The sequence below is a fragment of the Erithacus rubecula genome, assembly GCF_903797595.1.
Source record: "Erithacus rubecula genome assembly, contig: SUPER_Z_unloc_6, whole genome shotgun sequence".
Taxonomy (NCBI): domain Eukaryota; kingdom Metazoa; phylum Chordata; class Aves; order Passeriformes; family Muscicapidae; genus Erithacus; species Erithacus rubecula.
In genome coordinates this window covers 552,051-568,558 of record NW_027635650.1, presented here as the reverse complement: position 1 = coordinate 568,558, position 16,508 = coordinate 552,051, and the positions used below count along the sequence as shown (strand labels likewise).

General features: G+C 38.5%; 1 protein-coding gene across 3 annotated transcripts in view; it reads right to left on the bottom strand.

The window, feature by feature from the left end:
- The window catches only part of SVEP1 (sushi, von Willebrand factor type A, EGF and pentraxin domain containing 1), a gene marked incomplete at its 3' end in the record, with an annotated part of 122,972 nt that overhangs the window by 46,154 nt on the left and 60,310 nt on the right, over positions 1-16,508 (bottom strand). For all 3 annotated transcript variants that reach the window (XM_079331661.1, XM_079331663.1, XM_079331662.1), the window contains exons 15-28: positions 15,367-15,555; positions 14,779-15,012; positions 14,094-14,255; positions 13,237-13,398; positions 12,237-12,398; positions 11,603-11,697; positions 10,380-10,476; positions 9,638-9,751; positions 8,659-8,772; positions 7,574-7,775; positions 6,388-6,545; positions 5,034-5,235; positions 4,200-4,375; positions 2,831-2,955 (exon numbers count right to left, since the gene is read on the bottom strand). In XM_079331661.1, the coding sequence (XP_079187787.1) occupies positions 2,831-2,955; positions 4,200-4,375; positions 5,034-5,235; positions 6,388-6,545; positions 7,574-7,775; positions 8,659-8,772; positions 9,638-9,751; positions 10,380-10,476; positions 11,603-11,697; positions 12,237-12,398; positions 13,237-13,398; positions 14,094-14,255; positions 14,779-15,012; positions 15,367-15,555 (2,192 nt within the window). The remainder of the gene's footprint in view (positions 1-2,830; positions 2,956-4,199; positions 4,376-5,033; positions 5,236-6,387; positions 6,546-7,573; positions 7,776-8,658; positions 8,773-9,637; positions 9,752-10,379; positions 10,477-11,602; positions 11,698-12,236; positions 12,399-13,236; positions 13,399-14,093; positions 14,256-14,778; positions 15,013-15,366; positions 15,556-16,508) is intronic.

The window sequence follows — 16,508 nt, the reverse complement described above, 5'->3', positions numbered from 1 at the left end:
CCTACTGACCCAGAGATGGCTACAAAAGGACAGAAATTGATGTCATTGCAAATAATTGCAAAACCAAAAAGGACACAAGAACAAGAAATTAAGACAATGATAGCTAAAGTTTGTAAAGACAATTACTAAAAATAAAAGAGGAAGGATTGAGAGGAATGTTACATTTGTCTTTACAAACAAACTGTAGATCTGTAGGTAGGTAAAGTTATAGATAAAAGAAACAATGGGAGGGATTACACTGATTGATGAAGGGAAAAAGAGATTTGCCTTTACAAACAAACTGTAGGTTGGCTGGTAAATAGAATTGGGTAACAGAAGATGAAAGAAGCAACGGGGAGGGGGAAAACTGAATTCTACAAGAATTAAAAATTAAAAGGGAGGGTTATACATTAGAGGGGAATGTCAGGTGTCCGGCGTTCCGGGAAGTCTGTGCCTCTCGAGTACCTCAGCCAATGGGGAAAGAGAGAGGGAAAGCGGCCAGGAAGTTAGGATAAAAAGGGAGGCTGTGTCCTCCAAAAATTTGAGAGATCCCAGGGGAATGCCCCATGGCCTCTCCCTTTATTTGAATAAAGCAAAAAGGACTCCTCTGTCTCCTTTTTGGACATAAACCTCTGGTGTTTGTAGGTTAATTTCCCTTACACTCAATTCTGTTGCTGTCTACTCAACAACAAAACTATCAGAGTGATAGTTTACCTATACAAAATTAATGTGCAAGTGAATAAGCAACTAAAACATGCGTTGAAAAATCCTGAAGACTAGATTCCACCTTCCTTTATTCACTAGGTAACATATTCTGTCACCCTGCTTTCCTTTATGGCTAAGAATAGAAATGTAAGACTTGTTGAATTTTTCCAGCTGGCCAGAACAAACATAATGATAACAGATTACAACAGCACTTCACTATTCCAGGCTATGAAATTAATGAGGTAAAAATTGTATAGGAAGCTTACACATCTGTCTTTTCAGATGAGTAATATGGATACTATAAATGAATAGCAGGATTTTCTTCCTTGTCCTAACTCTATTGCATCTGAGACAAGAGGGAATTAAATCAGATCTGTCATTAAGGAGAGGCAACTACTGAGAAAGCTTCAGAAAGTTGCACTTAAAACTCTTTACCCATGTGCCCTGTAGAATCGTGTATTCTTATCAGCTCCAAAACTGCTAGTGAACAAAATCTTGAAGATCTGACTTGGCAATGCAACATTTGGTGACCCTAAAGGCCAAGAATAGCAGCAGATGGTTTGGTAGTTTTATACCTATCCAAAAGGCAAAGTAGTAAAAACCAGAGAAATACACAGAGAAGATGTCCAGATGCTGGAAGCAAAGGTTCTGCTCTATTGTTTTTGTTCTGTTCACCTCATTATTTCTTACTTAGATCATGGATCTAAACAGCTATAAACCAATTAGTGATACAACTTCAAGAGAAATCAGGAGAAGAGCAAAACCTTCTAATCCAAAGATTTTTCCCCAAAGAAATGCCTGTAAATTTAAACATTTTTCTTTGTCATTCAAGTGTTATCAGCAGTTCAACATTTCAGACCTTTGGGATAGAAAAACTAACGAGCAGGAAGTGGTGATGGGGCACTGTCATCACGTTTGCAGATAGTATCAAGCTGATGATAATATCACCAGTCAGTGTGCTCAAGGACAGAGTTGCATCCATAGGCACCTTGACAGGCTGGAGTAAAGGGCCAACCCAGACTTCAACAATTCAACAAGGAAAAATGGGAAGGAAAAATCTTCTGAACAATATAGACTGAGGAAAGCCAAGAGCAGGAGCAGCTCTGTGGAAAAGAACTTCGGGACTCTGACAGGCAGTGAGCTGAGTAGTGGCCAGCTGTGCACTGTGCAAATAGTGAGGACCCACAGCATCCTTGGCTATGTGAATAGGGTTACCTCAGAAAACCAAGGAAGTAATTATTCTTTCTCAGTGCTTATTAGATCACATCTGAAGTACCGCATTCCATTTTGGGTTATTCACAGCAAGAAAGACATTGACAAGTTGGAGCAAATTCAGGGATGGGACGGAAGATTTGCCCTGGGAAGAGAGCTTGGTTCAGCCTAGAGCAGAAACAGCTATGGCGACACCTCTCAGCAGCCCCGTGTGTATGGGGAGATGATAGGGTGCATAGGGTCAGGCTTGTACAGCAGTGCATGGTGGAAGACACAACCAGTAGTCATAAATAGAAGTGGGAGGTCCCAGCTAGGCATAGAGAAACAAATTTCACACTGAAGATAACTGAGCACTGTAGCTTGTCTCCCAGAAAAGTTGATCTTTTCTGTCCTTGCAGACATCTTTCAATCTTTATAATTTTTAACTCATTGGAAGTTTGGTGATGTCAAGCTTTTATTTTAGACACCTGATTAGGTGTAACTCCCTTTCCTGCCCTTTCAGACTTTTCCTGAGATTATATATCTCAGATTTTTCAGTGTCTAATGCATTGACAGAAATTCTGATGACTCCCCTCTCAAGTTTTAACAGCAGAATGAGGAGAGAAACTAGTCTGTAAAACAACTTAGCTTGTTTCATTGGATTTCTCTCTCTTCTAGCAGTACTGTTAATTTTTATTCATCATTTCCTTCTTGTTTCGAAGCCACATACTACAGAACAGCTCAATCAAAACAGAAGGAGTCTCAGTGTTAATTTTACCAGATTTAGTTTTGCTTAAAGCTACTTTACTAACTACACTAAGCTTGTTACTTTGAGCCAGAACTCCATCTGGTCCCCACTAACTTCTGTGGAAGTAGTGGTCTACCGAATATGCTAACCTAGAATGCCTTCTCAAATGTTCATCCTGTGTTTAGAGCCCTCTGTTCAAACACTTACCTGCTGTGGAGAAAGTACACGGTCCCAAATGTTGAGCTGGCTGATGGAGCCCACAAAAGATTCAGCTGGGTTGAATCCTTCTCCTTTTTGATCTTGCTCTTGACCCAGCACAAGTGCACCTCCACCTAAACTCAGAATTTGAAGAGGGGTAGGAAACAAAGCCTTACAGAAGGGATCCCATAAGAAGATTAAAAACTAAGCAAAAGAAAAATTTTGCTTCCCTATGTTGCTAGGATTTTGTAGTGAAGAAAAGCCACCTTCAACAAGTTCTCAGCAAAGCAAAACCTCTGGAAAGCCTTATGTTGGACTCAGGTAGGCCAACAGAGCATTTGGAAGTGACTGTGAAATACATATGGGAGCAGAAATCACCTGTGGCTGTTTCAGGAATGATACTGACTCAAAGAGATCACTTGCAGGCCAGTAGTTGAAGCACAACTCACAGCCGTGCAAAATGCAGTTTTTTACCAGGTGGGGTGTATTTTACAATACTAACTTACACTTCCTGCTTTAAACAAAAGCTTACAAAGTCATACAGGTCAAATGTGATTCCATACCCTCAGAAGCACACTGAGGATAGCCAATGCTCTGAGACATGGCACACAAATTTATTCTCTTTGACCAGTAACACATGAATATGCATTTTCTACATTGTAGGGTATGTGGACCAGTTAAAAAAGTAATGGAGACAGCCAACTTCCTAAGGTTTTGTCTCTGGAGAGAAAACTCCAATTTAAGTGGGAAAGACATGGCAAACATAAGGATCAAGGATTAAAATGCTTCAATATTGTACTTTTTATTTTAATAAAATAATCTTTTGAAATTCTATGTAAATTTGGATGGTAATATGCAAACAGTATCAAAATAATACCAGCAACCAAATAATACCAGGCTTTTCATAGCTCTTCAATGCTGAAGATACTTCTTTTTATGCCCTCTGATATTACTCTGTAGATGCTTGCCCACAGGAAACAATGAAATAGCAAACACCAACTTGAAAAAACACAAACAACTCGAAATTGTGACTGAAAAGAGCAGGAAAAGGCTAAGTCAATCAACCCTGAGCATACAGATGTAAGGGAAATGCCAGATAAACGTTATTTTTTTGAGTGAGACACCTACTCTTACAAAACCATCCCAGAACCAGCTCTGCACAGATTCCTTTGTGGACTAAACAGTGCTGTCCATAAAACAAGCTACCGACCAATAAACTCTAAAAATGAGCTTTTTGTCTTCAGTGATGCTGAGTGAGGGGAACTGCCCTCACTGAAAATGTGAATATATACTAAAAGAACCTAAACATTTTCTTGCATGTTCTGCAACAGAGGCAGAATGAAGGTGACAGATGTGGTATAACATAAATAAAGCATACCAGGGATTTTTGATCCAACAGAGAGCCCGCTGCCTCCATCAGACAGTTTTCCATCGATGTACACCTTCCATGCCCCATCTGTGCATGTCCATGTCACAGCAATGTGATGCCAGTTACCATCGTTCACGGAAGGACAGTCGGTTATCTTCTCTCTCCCGTTCACATAAAGAACCCAGCTGCATGGAAGGAAGACATAGGCATACTCAGCTGCATGCTGCTACTATAAAAGCATGGTTTGTACCCCATGACTGAAAGAAATGTTATTTGACTAGCAAGATAACTGTGGCTTGAAAGGTCATAATATCACCATAAGATCATGATATTTCTCTCCCAGAAGACTTGAAAGTTGGTTACCATATGCAAAGCCTGGTGAAATAAGTAAGATGCTTTTGTAACAAAATATTAAGGCTCAAGTCATGGCTGCATAGTGGATTCTTAAATTTTCCTGTTGAGTTTGGAGTCACACTACAAGTCATACTCTGCTTTTGTAAAAGTGCAAGTCATACTTGGCTTTTAGAATCATGACAGAAGTACTCTGAGTGCTGAGTTCCATTTGTTCCACTTATTGTCTCAATGAGCCATTTAGAAAAGATGTGAATGTAGTACATAAAAAAAAATCATGTTTAAATTCACTGCTCTCTTACCATTACTTTTCTGCAGAGCACAAAATGATGGAAACAAAGCAAGGAGAAAAACAAAACAAAGAGACAACTCTGTCAAGGGAGTTTGGATGCAGAGTTTTCTACCACAAAGTTATATTCAAACTTCTGTTCTACACTTCCTTTATTGATCCAAGATATACGTAAACTATAGAAAAGCAAAACTGTGATTTACCCATTGTAATCAGTCAGAAGAAATGCATTATCACTTCCATTTTCTACTGCATAAGAAATGGGAGTCCCATAGTTTGTGGTGTCTGTGGATTTCATCCAGAATGTACAGGTGATGTCACCAAGAGAGGGCAAAACACCATCAAGCATGACATATCCATAGATACCAGAGACCTCAAAATCGAGATTGAAACCAGAGGACTGTTCTGCAACAAAGATAAAGAGTTTTCAGAATAATATTTGCACAAACATGGAAAGAGAATCCAAAGAAATCTAAGCAAGTGCAGTAAAGTAGAATGCAACCCTGTGACAAAAATTATTCACTAAATTGAATAGAGGTAGAAATCACTTTTGTCAGTCTAACATCAGCCAGCATACAGAGCTTTCTACAGCTAGAATATAGTGTTTGAAGACAAATATCCAGAAAAGACCCTGATTATCTAGCAACAAACAGGAACCTTTCTTCTCTGTCCTCTATCACTGACATGACATACCTATCAACCATCTGCCACCCAACAACATAAAGAGGTATAACCAGGTGGTTAATTTAATCAAGCTTTGAAGAAAAACCCCAAACAACTCGAGATTTTTCCTGTTCTGGACTTATTGAAATACACTGCCCTGGTATGGGACAACACTTCTGTGCTGCTGTTCAGTGCACAGTGACATGCTTTACTAGGATGCTACATGTAATGTTATCAAGTGGAACTCTCCTGAAAGGTGGATGTTAAACTCTGGCATAGGGTGGCAGGTGCAAATGTCCTGCAATGTCTTCCACTGTCTTTGTGAAATTAACATGGACTCCATTTAAACATTCACCAGCTACTTTATAATTTTTGGTGAGAGGGATTTGAGCCTTGTGGTTCAAATGTCTCAAGTATCACCCAGGAACCTGTGCTATGAGTGTGACCCCTGACATCTGTCCATAACAAACTTGATACCCTTTTGCCTGTGGGGAACTTGATGCCTTTAGGACTTCTGAAGCTAAGACTAACCCTTACTAATCTCTAACCCTATGATGCAAAGCCCTACACAAAATAAAAGAATTAAAAAGACCTAGCTAACACAGATGCACGGAGCAAATACAAAAAAAAAAATAAAAAATCAACAGACCTATTGGGTATTAGAAAGATAAAACCATGCCTTAGAAAAGAGAAATGACACAGACACACACTGCTACTTGTCTGCAATTGCACTTATTAATGCTGCAGTCACACAGGCTTTACTCATCCTCTCACAGTCCCACCAGCCTAGCTACTTTCTGGTACTATCTGGCTGTATGAAATCATCCCAGACAGTGCAAATCTTGCACAGAGACTTAGACAAGCCACCTTTTTCCGAGACTTAGTCCTGTGTACCTGTTTCACACCTGCTGCCTGTAAAGCCAGGGGGACATTTACAAACGTACGAGTTCAAGGCATCCACACAGGTGGCTTGGTTTAAGCAGGGACTGGAGGCACAGTCATTGATGTTCACTTCACAGCTCACTCCTGTGTACCCTGTCACACACAGACACCTACGGAGGAAGAGAAGCACATTTCAAAAGTGACAGCTACCATAACAAAGAATTCTGGATATGGGGCAGATCTGCCAATGAGAATGGTATATAATAATACTGAAAAAAATCAACAGATTATATACTACAGAATTAATGGAGTTTCATACTGGTCATTCCTCTTAAGCATGCTTGTATCCTTTTAGCTGCATAATATCACTTCTAGATAGGGACCACACAATATTTAAACAGCCTGCATTTCTTTGTATGAAATTGTAAGACATAACAATTGAACTTCCATGAGTAAAACATACCTATTACATAGACAGAATTAATGATTAGTTATTCAATTTTTCAGACAGTCATCTTTACATATAGGGAAAACCAAGCCAGTATAAAGACACCAAAACCTCTAATACTTGGAAAACTAAGGTGCTTGAAAGGCACCAAAATTTCTGGGGCTTTTGGAAGGAAAGACTTACTAAACATAGATGTTAACAGCTGGCCCATCTACCTGTGCAGTGATCTAGGATAAACACTTCCACTGGCATTAGTAGCTTCTGATCTGAGCTCAGATACCCTAAATCATAAAATTAAATAGCTAGAAGTTTCCACTGGGGTTTGTATTTTAACCTCTATAGGCTCAACTTGCACAACTATCACTGTCTTCCCAAGCTGTAGAAATGTAGTATTACCAGGTACCTAATTGGTCACGATGTATTATGAATGAAAAATCAGTGGAAAGCAAAATAAGCCCCTGAAGTTTGGGAAAATGGATGTCTTTCGGAAAATCAGTGTTAAAACCATGCAGTCCTACCACGCCTACATTTCAACCTGCATATTTTCTCTGTTGTTTTCCTTGGATTTTTTTAAAAGTCAAGACACTAGGATATATTTTCTTGCCTTTCAAGATCTCCTTTACTGTTTATAAAGGGACCACTTATTTTGGATCAGGCTGCCAAAATATGCTTGGTGAAATCTAAGAAGGCTGAGGCACCTCAACATGTCTGACTTTCCACATTGTATGACATTAATAATCTGTTTTTCACCTGAAGCTGTTGATACCATCTCTGCATGTAGCTCCATTCCTGCAAGGTCTGCTGAGACACTCATCGATGTTTCTTTCACACAAGACACCAGTAAAACCTGGGAGACATTTGCAGGAGAAACTTCCAACTCGATCTTCACAAACAGCCCTATTAAGACAGGGGTTTGAAAGGCATTCATTCATCTCCCTTTCACAGCGATCACCTGAGGGGAAAAAGAAGAGCAAAGTAACACTTCTAGATTGAATTAACATAAGAAAGAAGATCATTAACCCATCTCTGTTTTTTAAAGGTGTAGCTGGTCTTCTGAGAAAAAGCAAACATCAGAGCAGCCATGCAGGTTTGGAATTTACTCCATGAACAGAGGTTAAGTAAACATAAAAGAATTATGGGAACCATCTTAACAGTCACAGAAATAGCATGTAGCAAACTGTAAAATTTAAAGATGACTAATTTGGGGTGAACCAGGAAATCACCTGAGAAACTATTCCGAACAACTAATGAAAAGCTCTAGAGAAGACATTTGTCTGAAACTCTAACTCTAAGGAGAGATGTAAAAGAAACACATGATTCTGTGATTTATGATATGAATGAGGTCCTATGTCACAAGCACTGAAACTGCATGTGATTTTGGAGCTCTTTGGCAGCATGATAATTAACAGATAGGTGTATTTTTTACAGAAATCTGTGGAAGTAGAGTATGGGATATTTTATCTACTGTTAAAATATTTTTATTTTTAAATAAAATTTAAAACAACAATTTGAATCCATTAGAATGTCGTTATTCATTCTTTAACATCACACAGCAAGTTCGTGACAAAATCAGTAATTGAAGATCTAGCACTTAGTAAATCCTTCTGAAGTTACATTTACACTACTAGTTACATATTTACAGTACACTACCACTACACACTAATCTGAGAGATTAGATATTCTTTAGGAACATCCATAACTCACATTCATAGTAACATGCAATATGTTATATATATTGCTATATAGCAGTGAGATGAAAATACTTTGGGTAGGGTAGGAAGACCTATTTTTTGGTGAGAAAGAGTAAAGGCTAACTTAAAGAGAACAAGGTGTACCTGTGAACCCTTTAGCACAGGTGCAGCGATAACCGTTCTTTCCATCAATGCAGTGGGCTCCATTCAAACACGGACTGGAGCTACATTCATTTATATCTTCCTCACACAAGAGACCTTGGAGCAGCAAGGATTACAAGACATGATCAAGACATGGTCACAGACTATGCTGCAGGGACTGCATGTGCACAACAGAACAATACTGTACTGGTATTGTACTGTACACAAGCATGACAAGAGGCTACCAAGAGTGGTGACAAAATTACGTGACTGACTGCACTACTGCAACAGCTACAGAGGTCATCTGTGTTATTTAGATGCTGGATCGAGATGCAAAGTCCATTGTGTATCTTTATAATGTTTAAAAACCCATCCAGCTAATGTGGCTGCTGATAAATGTATAGTCATAAACATAAACAACGAGGGAGACCATTTCTAATGGAAAACACAAAGCTTTTTTTTTAATTACACAATATTATCTCCCCAGTAATTTATTTCTGTATTTCAAAATCAGGTGCTGTTTTGGCCAGCTACTCAAGCATATTGGTTTCCCTGCAGATTTCAATAACTTCAATGTGCATGCCAATGACAGTTAAAAACACTGAGAAAAAATACAAGCAAAAGCCCACTCACTTATTTTAAAGTAAAGCAACTGCATAAATGCTGTGTCTGTTTGGGTAGTCAGCCTCACAAGCACTCTCCCTGCTAGCATTTACTAACTCCCTAAACCTTACTCCTTTTTTCAGACCAGAAATGTCACAAAAGAGAAGCATACATGCCCACACCCTGTCCTTGGGCGCTTCTCTGTTTATTTCAAAACCTACTCACATATATTAGAATCTTACTCTACTTACCTGTGGATCATATAGTTGTCCTGGTATAACTGGATATGAAATTACACAGCACTTGTGCTTTGTGCTTTGTGCTATTTGGCACAGAAACCAGTCTGTCTGAAGACAAGCTATGAAGTGAAACAAATTACCTGAATAGCCTGGTTGACAGTGGCAAACAAAGGTCCCAATGCCGTCTTTGCATATTCCATTGTTTTGACAAGGAGATGATTTACACTCATCAACTTGCGTTTCACACTTCAAGCCTAGAATGCAAAATAAAGGACTGAGAATAAGAAGACAAAATTCAAAATTGTTCAGAAAAAAAGATGCCATAACTACACAATGAAGGAAAACATGATTAATTGCCTACATTAGCAGGCACTCAGGTTTGTTATCTTTTAGTTAGATTGTGCTTTAACACAGACCTGAGACAAATGTTGTTAGAAAGCTGTGATGCACATTGGGCAATAGACTGACCAGCTTCAGAGAGTGGCAATCAGAAGTAACTTCTTGATAACAGCTGAATTATAAAACATCTCTTGATTTGGAGCAACTGGGTAGCTAACACTGAAGACAAGTACAGGCTCCATACAGGTGGAATTAGCTGTCAAGATTGCAAATTTCTAGCTTTCATTAATCACAAATATTGCCAACTGATAGGATTTTCATATTCACAGTTTCCATTAAAAGAAATCTCATTCAAAATCTTTTCTGCGAAACACAACATAATTCATCAAGGACATGAAGAAATATCTTTTTTCTTATATAATCTAAATATGTGATGAATATTCCAATTAGTAGGCTATACTGAAATGCTTTGCTCCTTTATACTTCCTTATTTTAAGAGCATCATGAAGCTCTAGCTACTTCACCTGCTTCCCAGTTTTTTACCTGTATATCCAAGTGGGCATATGCAAATATATCCACTTCCCAACTGCTTGCATGTTCCATTATTGTGGCATGGTTCCAGAAAACACTCATGAAAGACCTGCCAAAGACACAAATGATACACTTACAGTAAAGCCGACATACTCTAGTTTTGAACTGTATACCCTATTAGTCTCTTTGGAAAGATGGGATAAAAAAAGTCACCAGCATTAGCTTCTAGTTTCTTCTCTGTCTTCCCACCATGCTAATCATTAGCAGTTTTTGCCTACTGAAAAATACCACAAATCTGAATATTATTTTAAAATTATCTTTTACTTAGTAATATCTCCTCAAAACTATGACCTATGATTTACAATTTATACTAAGCTATATTTATATGCAAGTTCTCCACTTTGCATCCCTCTACATCAGCTAATCACTTCCTGATACTGGCAATCAGGTGACCTGGAAGGGAACTTCACCATGTGTCATTGTTCCTATTATTCTTGCAAACACGAATTCATCAAAACCCTTGAGTAAATGGTCAACTAAAACCCTAGGAGATAATTTGTCACCTGTCCCTGTGCAATATAATGGCTCAGGCCAAATTTGTCATGAGTCAGCTTTTCTTCTATTTACACAATATCCCAAATTCCAATTCACTCAATGCCATCTTGTCAGGAGTTGCATACTAGGGGTGAAGGGTGGGGTAAGAAGTCAGCTCCAGGAAATGGTCACTAGACTGGTTTCACATGAGGACTTGCCTTTCTTTCAGAGAGGGTACCCACAACAGAAGGGAGCTCTGCTTGTCTTCTCTCAAATGCATCTGTGTTACAATATGTAAACTCAAGATTTTACATCTGACAATTTGATGTCTGGTAGCATTTTCTGGAACTCAGCATATGGAAGACCTCAGATGACTGAACACAGTCAATGTACTTTTTCTAGATTGTTTGAACCTCTTCCATGTAGTTTACTTTTCTTTTACAAATGTAGCAAGTATTTCATACATCAGGCAAAGGCTTCAAAACCAGAAGATTGTCAACAGTCATTTGCCCTGTTCAATGAAAGTGCTTCCATGATTACAAAGAGAATTTGAGTGCTCCCCTCTTAACCATTGCTTTAATCTCTTCAGGAAATAAAGTCTGCTAAAGAATTACAGTCAAAAAGGTCTTACTTGTTTACTGCTGCATGAAGTGCATTTTCTTTCATTTTAGATAACATTGGAAAATAACACTTGTCCTTACCTGACTGCTGACTTTGTACTGTTTGCTGATATTTTCTGGGAAGGCTGGTACCATCATTATACTTTCCTCTGCCGCTGAAAAAGTAGAGCCAAAACCTAAAAAGTAAAGGTATGAAAGCACTGTTAATAACACTGTAGCAAGGTCCCTATTCCATGGGGACATTATAACTGCATGTTAGTAATGCACCTAAAGATATGCTGAAAAAAGTGAATATGTGGAAATAAAAAGTAAACATGAAGTGCCCATTACAAAAATATGTATTTGTAAGGACATACATTTCTAAAACACATACCTGTCTATACACATAAAAATACCTTATATGTTTTTATGTACAGACACATGCATATACATATCAGTGTATATATTTATTTATATTTCTCTCTATAGCATATGTGTATAGCACACACACACTGCATACATATACTCTGTTTATTGAGCCTTTGAATGTATCAGAGCTAGTCTTAAAACTAGAGGCAACATCAGTAGGCAGAACCAGCTGAGAACTTCACTGCTTGAATTCAAAGTCCTACATCTCTCCAGAGAGTAAGTGGGATGTTTTCTGTTAAGACTATTTCTGGCTATCCTTTAGAAGATCCCCTTATTGACTTTATCCAGAAGAAATAATTTGGCTTACTTGAACAATCTGTGATGGATCTGGCACCAGTAATGGTTGTTGTTCCATAAAAGGGACAAGACAAGCAGTAGGACTTTCCTGGGTCTGGTTGGTAGTAGTCTCTGGGACAAGGGTAGCAAGGTGTCAGACCTGTACGAGAAAACTCTCCTGCAAGACATGGTACTGCAAGGAAAAAAACCCTTTTTGAGTGACCTGATCCCTTGCATATCCACCTTACTCCCCTCCACCTTTTTTATTGCTTTCTCTTCTCCTGTCATAGTCTCTTCTTAGACTTGAAAGAAACAGGATGAAATCTGCCAGGAACTGCTACTCTAGGAAATGTCAGTTTAAAATCTTCTGTGAGATAGTATGTTGTTCTCAAAGAATTATGGAAATATCTGGAAAGTATTTCATTTTACTACTTTTGCTGCTTTGGTAGCAGTTTTTAAATGGAACTTCTTTCTATTTCTCACACCTTTGTTTTTGGTTGGGTTTTTTTTAGTTTAGTTTTTTTTGTTTGCTTGTTTGTTTTAGTTTTTTGGTTTTTTCTGCCTTAAAGAACAGGTAAGGACAAAGACAAGACTGTTTTGCACCATGAACTCTTTCAGACTATTTTCCTGAGAATTCTTCTGTCAAAGTTTGCCAAAGACAAATGAGGTGAATTTTCCCGAACAATTACTGAGCAAACTGTTAAAATTCAGAATTGTTGTACAGAAAACAAAGGAGAATTAAAAAAGGCAATTCCCTTTCTCTTCTGTAACCAAAAGGATTTTATTTTCATTTAGGTACCCATCACAGATCTCATTTTATTTCTCATTATATAAGAATCAGAAGGAGGGTAATTGGTAACAGGAAGTGACCTGTCATTTTGCTAGGAAATGCTCCTTGGTCTACACTTAACCAGAAGAGGAATTCAGTCTCAGGCAGATGAATTGGATTACATTAGCTGATGTTTAAACACCAATTTAGACATTTTTAGTATTTAGTTTAGAAAAAAATCATTACTCTTTTTGTAACAAACCTCCACAAGCTGAGACATCCACAGCACCTCTTTTTACTGTTGATGTATTTTCTGGACAAGAGATGCAATTTCTAGATCCAAATGATGGCTGATATGTTCCAAGTGGACACGTTTCACATGTCTCAAGACCATTAGGTGAATATGTTCCCTGCTTGCACTGAGCTATAAGGCAAAAGAGTTCAGAAAAATTAAGCAATGTCCAACAGGAAATATGGCTCCTGATCTTTAAAAATAATGTGGAAATACAAATCACAAGAAATTTTATTTCTGGAGCATACTCTACTCTGAAGGACTTAATGGGTACAAAGAGCAAATGTGGTAAGGTGCTCATAGAACAATTGTGAATTATTAACCAGCGAATTCTCTCAAATCAGCCCCACAGATGATTTGCTGAAACTCAGTTACTCATTTTGATCAACAAAAGTAATGGCAATAAAGCCCATAAAAATGAAATCCAACTAGCTATTTCCTTTTCAGAAGAAATCATGAGCACATAGTTGTTCAATGACTCAGCTCTGTAGGGTAGGATGGAGAGGGGCTGGCAAGGATGATAATGGAATTATTTTAAGAGTATTAGTGTCTGAAAAATGCAATCACAAAAATAAAACACAGAAATGAAAGACTGAAATTAACCAAACCATGAAAGGCCAACTCTTCTCAGAACCTCTGCCCAGGCATCCTGCATGCTAGAGCAGAGATGAAAACTTAGGTATTTCCCTATGCATATGCATTAAAACATAATTAGGACTGCTCCTCATTTCACGGGTTAGCTTCAGTCCAGTACTTCCACCATGGGGTCCAAAAGGATGTCACCAAGAATTCAGAAGTGTCTGTCTGAGTAAGACAGAAGTTCTTACCTTTGCACTCGGAGATGCTTCTAGAGTGTAGATACTCAGTATAGCTACCAGATGGACAGCTTTTGCATTCCAGCTGCCCTTCCTCATCTTGATAGGATCCAGTCCAGCAGCTTTCACAGGTAAGATGCTCCAGGGAGTAATAGGTACCCAAAGGGCAATTGACTGTAATGTAATGTTGGAAACCTAAGTTTCCCTCAGAGTGAAAAATCATACATACCTCTCTTGCCCCTGGAGTTGCCATTTAGTCAAACAATCTTTTAAACGTTTTTATGAAATATGACTCTTTTCCTCAGCAGTAGGGGTATCTCTCTGGAGCACTGCAAAGATTTAATTATGCACAAGAAATGGAATCCATTCCCCATCTTAGCTACACATCATCCACAGGACTAACAGGGTTAAAAGACTGCATACCAAACACTGTTTTCTCTGTATGGCCAAGCATGGATATGCCTGATTCCCCCTGGGAGTAGAATCCTGGGTACAAGCATTCCTTTTCCACAGGCCTTGGTTAGGAACATAAACATCCTCTGGAAGTCAAACTGTGGAAAGCATTTTTGCAGTTTATTGTTAAGGGAGACCACAAGCACTGGACTGTGTCAAATCATAACCCTCTGCAAACATCCTCTAAAATCCTGTTTTGCAAAAGGATTTTAAATGCACATAAGAAACAAGTCATCTGGCTTACCACACATTCTCCCTCTCAGCACAGAACCAGGCCTACAGAAAAGAAAAGCCTTCTCAGTCTCCAGTGAGTTGGTGTCAGCTACAATGAGTTCAGATGCAAACTGAAAAGAATACATAGGTTCCTTATTGAGAGTTCTGTTCAGCCTGTTTGTGATGGTTTCCAGAGTTTTAAGGAGCCGTCTCTGATTTTCCAGTTCCAATGTATCATTTCTCTCATCAGGCAGTGGCACGCTAGCTGGAATATAAACAGCAAACACAAAAAGCACAAAGATTTTGCAGTCAGCACTTCCAGCGTACTCTGGAATTTATCAAGAGTGCAACACTCAAGCTTGTCAGTGGAAAGTGAAAAGGAGGCCATGTAGCACAAAGGAGCACAAAGCTCTCCAACCACATGAGGCTGTGATCTTTCCCTCAGGAAGAAACGTGGGATGAAATGGTGCTATCATGAATATGTCCAGAGAACTGCCATCTGCATCTTCAACAGGCTTCTGTGAGCCAAAGAAATTCTACTGAAAGTATTAGAGACACAGTTTTGGAAAAGAAGGAAGCAGAGAAGTTTAGAAGAAGAGATAAATTTGACTTGTCTCACCTGTGATGTTAAATATTAACTTGATTTTTTGGTCTGTCATTGGAACATTCAGCTTATGCCTTTTCACCCGAGCAGGTGCTGCTTTTACAGAGGCAGAGAGATGCTTGGATAAATCTTTTCCTTGCACTGTATCAACAAAATCACCATAGGAATAATCCAGGTGGTTTGCTGCTCCCCAGCCAGCAGGTCCTGTGGGACATTAAAAAAAAAAAATAGAAAACCTCATGTGGAAAATAAGCACCCATACTTATTTCTAAAATACAACTCCAATATAATTTGTTTGAAGCTCCAGACGATATGTGTTGACTTGGACTCTGTACAAGTGGCTACTGTACCTGCATTTTTACTAATGAAAAATTTTACTCCTAACTGATATCCTAGAGATCCTCGAGTCCAATGAAATTAGTCAAAGCTTTAAAGAACTAGCAATGAAAGTTACATGTTGCAGTTCTTTCTCTTCCTCTGTCTTGCATGAACCCTCACCTGCACCTCATCTGCCAGCAGCTTCTTCAACAATTCCATACGGCCTTTGGGTCCATTTCTTGCTTACTTACTTACAGACAGCATAGTCTATGCCATGTCTACATTGCATCTTCTAACAACTTCTGAACAGTTCTAGTGTTGTCTGACCTCTCAGAAAAGGCATCACCTTATGCCTGCGTTACCCCTTGGCAGTAATTTCTCGTTACACATAGTGAGTGAAATTTACCCTTGTTTAATGTCATATATCACTCTAACATGATTTCAACAAAAATATTTTCTGTATGTAATCTACTTTTTCATGACTACTAAATCTAGAGGGATGTGGTCTATTTAATTGATACAGAATATTTTGTGAAGATAGAAAAAAAATCTGCCAATTTTCTGTTAGCATCACCAAGATTATGTTTTATTTACAGTGGTAACTAGGAAGTTAACAAGTTAATCCCACAGTTTAATATCATATGAGTGTTTTACAACTAATTTTTTAAACTGCTGTCTCTTACACCTTGAGGAGAGTTCTCCTCTCCTGCTTTCACAGTGTAAAATTATGAGAAACTCCTGAAAAACAGCAACAAGTTATTCTGGTAAGGAGTTGACATGAGCCAGAAGAGAATAGGATGCTACGTTCCATGTCTGTAACACTGTTTTTTCCACATGCC